At 48.3% G+C, this 9,176-nt stretch overlaps 1 protein-coding gene across 1 annotated transcript in view; it reads left to right on the top strand.

Annotated features, from left to right (window-relative positions):
- MAP2K2 (mitogen-activated protein kinase kinase 2) overlaps positions 1 to 9,176 on the top strand; it is a gene marked incomplete at its 5' end in the record, with an annotated part of 31,601 nt that overhangs the window by 12,432 nt on the left and 9,993 nt on the right. The window contains 8 exons of the mRNA XM_019513137.1: positions 1,454 to 1,600; positions 2,299 to 2,376; positions 3,057 to 3,108; positions 3,206 to 3,330; positions 4,618 to 4,831; positions 5,999 to 6,063; positions 7,024 to 7,085; positions 8,456 to 8,501. Of these exons, the coding sequence (XP_019368682.1) occupies positions 1,454 to 1,600; positions 2,299 to 2,376; positions 3,057 to 3,108; positions 3,206 to 3,330; positions 4,618 to 4,831; positions 5,999 to 6,063; positions 7,024 to 7,085; positions 8,456 to 8,501 (789 nt within the window). The remainder of the gene's footprint in view (positions 1 to 1,453; positions 1,601 to 2,298; positions 2,377 to 3,056; positions 3,109 to 3,205; positions 3,331 to 4,617; positions 4,832 to 5,998; positions 6,064 to 7,023; positions 7,086 to 8,455; positions 8,502 to 9,176) is intronic.

Below are 9,176 nucleotides of genomic sequence, written 5' to 3'. Positions count from 1 at the left end.
TGATCTAAGCATAGCAATGCCTATTTATACTATGGGGATTCCCCAGGCTTCTGAGCTGTGCTGGCTTGATAGCATGGCACAGAGCTGAGGCTCTTTCATGCCCTCTCCTGTGCGTGATCCAGTCCTTTCTCGCTTGCAGCATGAGCTCCTGGGATGCGAGTTGCTCTGTATGTCAAATCCCATGTGGTGTCTTGAACACCTCGAGTCAAAACTGTAATTTTCTTTTTTCATTAGAGCTACGCTTAATCAGCTTGGCCGAATGCAATGAGGCATGTAGCAATCTTGCAATCTAGGCAGGTGCGGGTCACAGCTAATGAATGGCAATGGTTGGCAAAACCTGCAGAAAGAAGTGCAGTTGGCTGGCAGAGCAGAGGGGTCTTTAAAAGTAGGCCCTGGTGAATTAGTTTGTAGGCAGCCACAAATTAAAGACATCTTCCTGCCCCAAGCCCTCCTTTCTCAGTTTAGCTGACTGCTAATCCTAAAAGCTTGTTCTGAGCAGCCTTGCCATTTTGCTGACGTCATTTACCATCCCAGCCCCACCTGTATTTCCCCCTCCTCCCCCCCTAACTCATGCCTGAGAATGAAACTGGGATGGATTATCTGCCCATCAAAAACAAGGCGACACTTGAGGAAAAAACAAGACATTTTTTGCCAGATCAGATGGAGCTGCTCTGAGACATGCCTGAAATTCTGCAGCTTCCTAATCTATGGGGCTGAATTTTGAAAGCACAAGGTAAAATCCTCTGGGCCTGATGAGCCAGCATGTCCCAGGGACTGTCTGGGCTTCCAGTGTAGCACCTGACTTGGGAGCGGTGGAGTTGGCAGGGTGCCTTGAATGTGGAAATTGATGCACACGTGTTCGAAGCTCCAAAGGCTAGGAGATGCTTGAGCATTTCAAGGCCTTAAATCTGGTGTGGCCCTTCCTCGTCACCCCCTGTGGAATGATGGGAGTCGTCATGATAATGGCTGCCATGCTGGAGTGACTTGCTTTTCCAGCGCTTGGGGCTCCCCTTCCAAGCAATATATGCCTATAAAACTGGCCCTCCTTGGAGCCCTAGGAATGATGCAGCTGCTGTAATTTTCCCACCACTCCCTGTTCCAAGTTGCAGGTGTGATACCTACCTACCCTGGTTGCTCTGGTACAGGATACTTGTTGAGCACTTGCAGAGCTGGCTTTTCTTGTGTTAGATGATTAGCATCACTAGCAGGCTAGGTCTAGGTTGTCTTTCTGCTTCATATCCTGTGTTACCTCTACACAGGTGACTACTGCCCTCGTTTGCATTTTCTATGCCATGTAGAAATCAGGAAGATGTCCAGACAGTTCAGTGTCTTCCCAGCCCAAGATAAAGTAGAGCTCTTTCCAGCTCCCCCTTTTTTTTTTCCCCCTTCCCCTACCCCAGGTGACATTCATGCTGCTTTGTGACTCTGCATCTTGATTTGTCTTTCTCTGCAGCTGATTCATTTAGAAATCAAACCTGCCATTCGTAATCAGATTATCCGCGAGCTGCAGGTCCTTCATGAGTGTAACTCACCATACATTGTGGGTTTCTATGGAGCCTTCTACAGTGATGGGGAGATCAGTATCTGCATGGAGCACATGGTGAGTCTTGATTCCCTCTGCCTTTTAAGCTGCTGCTGCACTGAGCCATGGCACTCTGGGCTGTGTGGGCAGAGGGGGAGTGTCCCAGTTCTTTGCTGACAGCCAAAAAGTCATCTTGTGTGGGACGCTTGCAGTGGAGCGGAGCTGTCTAGGAGTGCACAGCCCTGTCTGGGCGTCTCAGAAAGAAATTGAGTTGCTGGAAAGCGGAAGCAAAGGCTTTGGGGTCCAGCCAAGAGGAAGTGTTGCAAACCTCCACCAAACAGAATTCAGCATGAAATGCAACGCGCATCTTCCGCTGTATTTGGCAGGGGAGGGAGGGCTAAATCTTTTCAGCCAGCATGGCCTTGGAATTGACAGCTGGACATAGGGGAACTATGCTGACCATGTGACGATAAGCTAACTTGGCAGAAGGTGCTGTTAGAACAGAATTTTTGGTAACTAAGATGAAGTGGGAAACAGGAGATGGACCTTGTCCTCTGACCACCCAGCTGTGGTAATCACCAGAGGTCTCTTCCTTTCTCTGAGGGCAGAGAAATCTGAGGGTACTGACAGGAAACCCAGAATGTGGTGTGCTGTTTGGGTGCTCCTTATCCTGGCTAGAGGTGCCTGGTTGTAGAGTCTGGAGCTGAAGAAGACCTGTGAGGCGGTTTGTGCCAGTGCTTGGTGTGTGGCTGCTAATCTCTCTACTCTGAATGTAGGATGGTGGCTCCTTGGATCAGGTCTTGAAAGAAGCCAAAAGAATACCTGAGGAGATCTTAGGAAAAGTCAGCATAGCAGTAAGTATCCCTTTACCTGGGCTCACTTATGGGCAGATGGGAAGAGAAGGTCTAGGGGATCTCAGAAAATACAGTAACTGGCAGTGCATACCAGTCTGACCTTATATTGTCAGTCTCCCAAAACATGCTGGTATACTTGTTGTGTACCCTGTGAATGTCTTACCTCATATATCAGAGGATGATGTTGTCTTGGTAGACATGGCTGGCCTTGAACCTGAATTAGTAGGTTTTTCCACCCATCTCTAGTCTGACATGAAAACATAACCGAGAGATGGGAAGGAAGTATGTTTCAGACCCTTCAGTGCATCCCCAGCTTCTTGAGTCATAGAGGAGTAAGGCTGGAAAGGACTTCCAGAGGTTATCTAGTCCAACTTCCTGCCCGAGGCAGGATCATCCTTATCTAAACCATCCCTTACAAACCATAAAGTATAGCATGAACATGTGCACAAATGAAGCCTTGTACAAAGCTGCAGTTCTGCCAGTAAAGCAGGTATTTCTGACGTAACATAGTGGGATTAGAAAGTTGCGTCCCCGAGAAGAATGGGTCTAATTTGCAACTGTTGTTTGCTCTGGTGTGTGATGGTTATTTCAAGAACTGCAACCTTTAGTTGCTAAAGGGAGGCTTTCCTGTCACTGTCACAGGATTGTGCAAAGTGACTTTGTCTTTTGGTTTATTGTAGGTTCTGCGAGGTTTAGCTTATCTCCGAGAGAAGCATCAGATCATGCATCGAGGTGAGAGGGAGAATCAAAAAATAACTTCTGCCACCAGGAGCCCTGGATTATTTTTACCTAGCATTGTGCTTAATATGTTCCTCTCTCCTGTTCTCAGATGTGAAACCTTCTAACATCCTGGTCAATTCTCGGGGAGAAATCAAGTTGTGTGACTTTGGGGTTAGTGGCCAGCTCATCGACTCCATGGCAAATTCTTTTGTGGGAACACGATCCTATATGTCTGTAAGCACCTTTTATCTTCTACTTTTGAATGAAGTCTGTGGGTAGAGGGGACATGTCACACCCTCCAGAACCCAGGTATTTGCACCTGGTGTCTAGATTTACCCCCAGCTTCACCATGCATGCTAAACCTCATTTGTAATACTCCCGCTATTAGACCCTTCTCTGCAAGAACTACAAGCTGTGCCCATGTGAGTAGTGGTCAATTTGTAGCTGCCATCCTACAACCACATTCACTACCTTTTCCTTCTCTACTCTGTGTGACAAGAAAAACTCAAACATCTGGTCAGGAGAGACTGATTATAACCACATGAAATGCCTCTTGAGTTCTCTATCACCTTGCCCTTGTGCAGGCACGTGCACCTGAGCAAAATGCTTCAGGTCATTCAGGTTGGTGGTGCCAAGACTGCAGGCAAATGGAGAATTAGATCTAAAGCATCAGATATGCAAACTGAATTATAAAAGGATAGAGGGTTTTTTTCCCCTTCCTCTGATCTTTCAGAGTAAGTCAAAGCAGGAGAACAGTGTATCCTGTGTAACAGTTTACTCACTGCTCCTTGTGCTACAGCAGCTGTGACAAAAGCAGATGGTTATTAGGGGGCCTCTTGGCCTGCAATTCTATCCTTAACTCTGGTCCCCTTTATATTTTGGGAGCTGCTGTTCTTAAAGTACAGTTATATTAAGACCATGACGACTTAAAACAAATAATAGAATGTCCCCTGTGCATGCAGGCTGTGACAGTCGCTGTTCTGACCATAATAGAATGTAAATGCTACTCAAGCGTAGCTTCCAGTGAAAGCATAGGATTAGCTTTGGTGTGTAAGTGACTTTTCTGCAAAGGGGGAACTCCATACAGTGTCCTCTCCCTCCCCCTGCCACCCTTTTTTCTGCACACATTTTTCTGAGCTTACTGATGCTTCTGACTCATTTCAAGAGTTGAAGGCCCTTGGAGGATTCCGGTTTATAAAGGGGACACAGTGAATCTTCTCAAGCGGCTTTTCCCTGTTGTTGATCAGCCCTGAAAGGGAAAGAGCATGGTTTGCAAGAGCCAGCTCTTCAACCTGAAAGAGCAAAGCACTAGGAGAAGGGGGAGAGATTTACAGTTTTATCTGTTTCACTTAAAACATCTAATTAATGCAGGAAGTCACTTGCATCTCTCCCTATGATGTAGTTTCTCTGCAGTCATGTGCTGTGGCTGGGAATTACTTCCAGCGAGCAGAGTCCCTTTCATGGTGACCTTCTCTGAGAATCAGTCTTACCAAGACCCCTTTCTGTGACTCCTCCTTACAGCCAGAGCGGTTGCAAGGCACTCATTACTCGGTTCAGTCGGACATCTGGAGCATGGGTCTGTCCCTTGTGGAGCTGTCTATAGGAAGGTACCCCATCCCCCCACCGGACTCTAAGGAACTGGAAGCAATATTTGGGCGTCCCATGGTAGATGGGGCAGAGGGAGAAACCCACAGCATCTCGCCACGGCCCAGACCCCCAGGACGCCCAGTCAGTGGTAAGAGCTGTGTTTGAAATCAGTCAGTATCCAGTGGAATGGGCGGTTTGAATGTTTTGCTTGCGGGGCTGAGTTAGACATGCACAGTGATTTAGAACCACTGACTGGATTCCATTGCTTCTCTACATCTGAGCTTTTGGCATGGAGTTGCTGACATGTAACAGTACTTCCAGCAGGAGTTTGCTCTGCAGAACAGCTCAGTCTGTAAAAGCACCGGCATCAGGATCCATCACAAACTTGTACTCTTGTAGTTCTTACACCCTCCCTGCGTGAAGTGGCCTACTAAGCTGGGATGTGTATTAAAGCATCAGTTTTTTCACCTGATTGGTGCTTCTGCAGGATCAGCTAGAGGCACTTTGAGAAGGGCCTGATGTTTGGAGTTCAGGTGCCTGGCACTTTCCCAAGATCACGTTCCTTCAGGGTGTATCACTTGAGCCCTGCAAATCCTTCTGGCTGTTTCTGGAGTTCTTGACCTTCCCAGGTGCAGAATTAGAGCTGGAAGTTTGTTCCTTCTGCCAGGATGCTTCACTGCCTGTTTTAAATGGTCCTTTTGAGAGAGAGTCATGTAGACTTAGTGCTAGAGACATGGCCCTCGAGTCAAGTGCTCTGCTTAGCCTTGGTTCAGTATAGCACAGGCAGTAGGGTAAGCATTTGTATCCTGCTTATGTGCCTGGCCTCTGATTTGAAGGTGTTGTCTCTCAGTGCAAGTCACTTGTAGTGGCCCACTTAGTCCCGGGTCTCCAAATGGCCTGGCTAACAAAGGGGCCAGTTGTGTGTGGAGATGAACATAGTTTTCCTGACAGCCAGACTGAGACCCCCCCCGGTTCAGCCTTGCATAGATCTACAAATAAATATATGGGGCTTATTGAGGCAGCCTGGGTTTGAGCCACTGACTTGGAGGCAAAAGGCTTCCTAGCTTACTTTCAGTCTGCCAAGCCAGATGGCTCTGCATTCTCCAAATGCTCGCAGCCACAAAGTGAATCAGTGACTTGGCAGAAGCAGATTAAACCATAAAGGTCAAAAACATGGGTTTTAGAAACTCAGTGCTTGCTGACTTACTTGTGTTTCCTTACAGTCTCAGCTCATGGCACATTCTGTTTATGCTAAGAGAATCCCTTAACTGTTTGCACAATGTCTTACCCTCCTTTTGTCCACTTCGTCTCTCAGGCCACGGGATGGACAGCCGGCCTGCCATGGCTATCTTTGAACTGCTGGACTATATTGTTAATGAGGTGGGTATGGACAGAGGTTTTCTCAGAACTGTGACCCTTCTGACTTGTGGATTTTAGTAAGGTTTACCCCTGGGGTCTCCTGACTCAGGATAGGGTTAAAATCCTCCTGTAGTCATCTGATAAAATGTTAATGGAAAGGGAAAAATTCAGTAGAATCCTCTCTCCCCTGCTCTGTTGGATCTCTTTTCTCCTTTCCCCATTTTCTTTCCCTTTCTGTATTAAAGCCTAAAATTGCCCCAGCATTGGGGCTTGCAATCTCCTTGAAAGGGGAGAGGAAAAGGGAAGCCCTTGAACCCAATGAACTATTTCTTCAGTAGTCAGCCACTTTGCACAAACCCTTTTGGCAGTCTGTGAAGAATACACAGTCTTGCATAGAAGACTTACGGTCCTTCCAGCCTTCTGAGCACAGGGCTGGCTCAGTCAGTGGAGAGCAAAATAAGCGGTTTAGAAACTGACCAAATCCTAAATCTTTTTTTCTGATGCATTTAAACCTGTCATTTTAAATAATCTCTTTGGCAAAGCCAAAGGTAAGTTACAATCTGTGGTCTTACAGCAGCAGTCTGTTGCACAAAGGAGGCAGAGCTAGTCTGTAGAAACAGTAGCTTTCCCATTTGAGAGGACGTGAGTTGTCACCCAACCAGCTCTCCAGACTGTTCTCAGTTAGCTCCATCTGCTTTGGAGCTGGAAGCTGCTGTGTCGGATCGGGGCACTGATCCTGGCATGCTGGACTCCATCTCATGGCAGTACTTCCAAAGCAGACGGCCTCTGTGTTCTGAGTCAAGTGGGCAGTGCTAAACCCAGAGGGCGGGCAGGATTTTCCCTTCTCAGCTCCTTGCACACCTTCTGCCACATACCACCAGAGTGGGTAGATGCTAGGAGGGAGCAGTGACCAGTGATTTTTTTAAGGGGAAGTGGGTAAGAGAGCTCTGATATGAAAAATCCTTCTGCTTTCTTCCCCAGCCACCTCCCAAGCTGCCGCATGGAGTTTTCACACAAGACTTCCAGGAGTTTGTAAATAAATGGTAAGGGTCTCTATGTGCAGGTCGGTCTAGAGCCTGAGTCTGGTGTTGGCAGGACAGGCCTGGAGATGGGAGCGTTTGCTCCAGTGCTGGCAGCAGTAGCAGGAGAGGTTTCTCTACCTGCATTCTGACATGGAGGCCCTGGCCTCAGCCACCATGATCCATTCGGTGTGATCACTCTGAGTTGTGCTGGCTGCTTCTATAATAGGGCTGTTTGTCTTACTAAATGGACCTAAACCACCCATTCATTTTGCTTGGGCCACAAAAATAGCTGGTGAGAAATGACTAGCTATGCTGTGCTGCACTGCCACCAGCGTGGCTTGTGTTGGACTTGGTGACCTAACAGATGGAAGTCCTTGTAGCCCATTACCAGTCCCATGAGCCACCTAGTCAGTCCCTGTGATTAGATTTTGTTTTCTGGGTGTTTGATGGGTCCCTTGCTAACATCTACTGTGGAGGGTCTGGCTTGTTTAGCACCTTAAAGAAGGTGCAGTTGCAGCCACCAGTAAGAAAACCACGGTAGCATTAATTTAGCTAGCATAGTGTGGGTTAGTGACCAGGAATGAGCCACAGGGGATCCTACATCTGGCTTTCATTTAGAGGAACCGATAATTATCATGGCTTGAGTCTGTCAGTAGGAGGGGTCAGTCAAGCAGTATCTTTGAAAGTTGAGTTGAAGACCCCCACATCAGACAAATGTGATGAGGTGACATCATAATTAGCAGGCATGAGTCGAGACCCACTGGTCCTGGTTTGCCCGCGAATATGCTTTGTTCCTGAGCCAAGCACTACAGCCTGTGAGGCCTGAACTTTCCACTATGAATAATGATTTTGAGGTCATCGGGTGTTGGGTGCCTTTCTTGGGATGCTGCAGGAAGGCCTGATTTCAGAGTGACTGAACTGTAGCTCCTTCAAATAAGGCATCTGGACATTCTGGGCTGGCCTCATGCATCGCTAGTTGCTTCACTTTCTAGCTGGGGTGAGTGGCTGGTCCAATGCCCCTAGAAGGGGCTGCACCTTGGGGTCCCAGTGGGAGCTGGGTGTTTAGAAATAGGTATTCTTGTCCAATTCCCCCAGTGTTTGATCCTGCTGTCCAACCTGTATACGGTGGCTGGGTACTGGGTTGATCTGGGTGCAGATTTGTCCTTTGGCAACTGTTTGAGGGTGCTCTGCCCTCTAGGATCTGTGAAAAAGTCTGCCCAGTCCAATCAGCACACACAGGGCCTGCTCTGAGAGGTGATGGAATCTAAGGGATTTAGATGCATTGAAGGCAGCTCTCAGTGACATCCCAATCACCTAGCCAGGGGCTGGTCTGCAAGTAACTAGTCAGTGTCTGACCAGGACTCATCCTTTTTTCCCGCTTCTGATTTCAGCTTAATTAAAAATCCAGCTGAAAGGGCCGATCTGAAGATGCTGATGGTAAGTGGGGCTCATGGGGAATGGGGGCAGTGCCAGGTTGGCATAGTGGGGCAGGTACCCCCCTTGTAAGCAACACTCCCAGGGCACAGACATCTATCCCATCCCACTTACTGCACCCCAGTCCTGGGGAAGTGGGGAGCAGGTTTTGAGCATTACATTTTGACCCTGCAGTCAGTGCAAGAAGCAGCTGCTGCCTGAGGAGCTCAGCTCAGCTTGTTTCTGGTCAGTGCCTGGAGCTGCAGCCCCTTCACTGTCCTGCACTGGCTGCATTGCAACCAGGCACTACTTTTGTCATGTCAGAGGGTGGTTTGGTTTGGGTGGCTGGCTGAGGTCCTGCATTCAAGGTCTCTTCTCATGGAATGAGCCACTTGGATATCCATATGGCTGCACCCCCACTTACACCTGGCTGCCTGGTAGAAATGCTTAGAAATCCATACAGATTGCCAGCTTCTGTGGCCCGAGAATGGGCCACGTTTCCAAGCCAGCACTGCATATGTGGCCTAACATCAGCAAGGAGCTGCCACTGCAGCACAAGTATATTGGACCCTGTCCCTAGCAGTGTCCTTGTGCCAGCCAGGACTGGCTGGTGGGAGGGACCTGCTTGGGTCCAATGTGTTCCACAAACCTCCTGGCTTTGCCCCATTGGGCAGGAGCAGATGGGTCCCTGGTGGGAAC

This window comes from Gavialis gangeticus, unplaced genomic scaffold (assembly GCF_001723915.1).
Source record: "Gavialis gangeticus isolate Ggan-Ray unplaced genomic scaffold, GavGan_comp1, whole genome shotgun sequence".
NCBI lineage: Eukaryota > Metazoa > Chordata > Crocodylia > Gavialidae > Gavialis > Gavialis gangeticus.
This window is presented reverse-complemented; position numbering and strand designations above follow the sequence as displayed.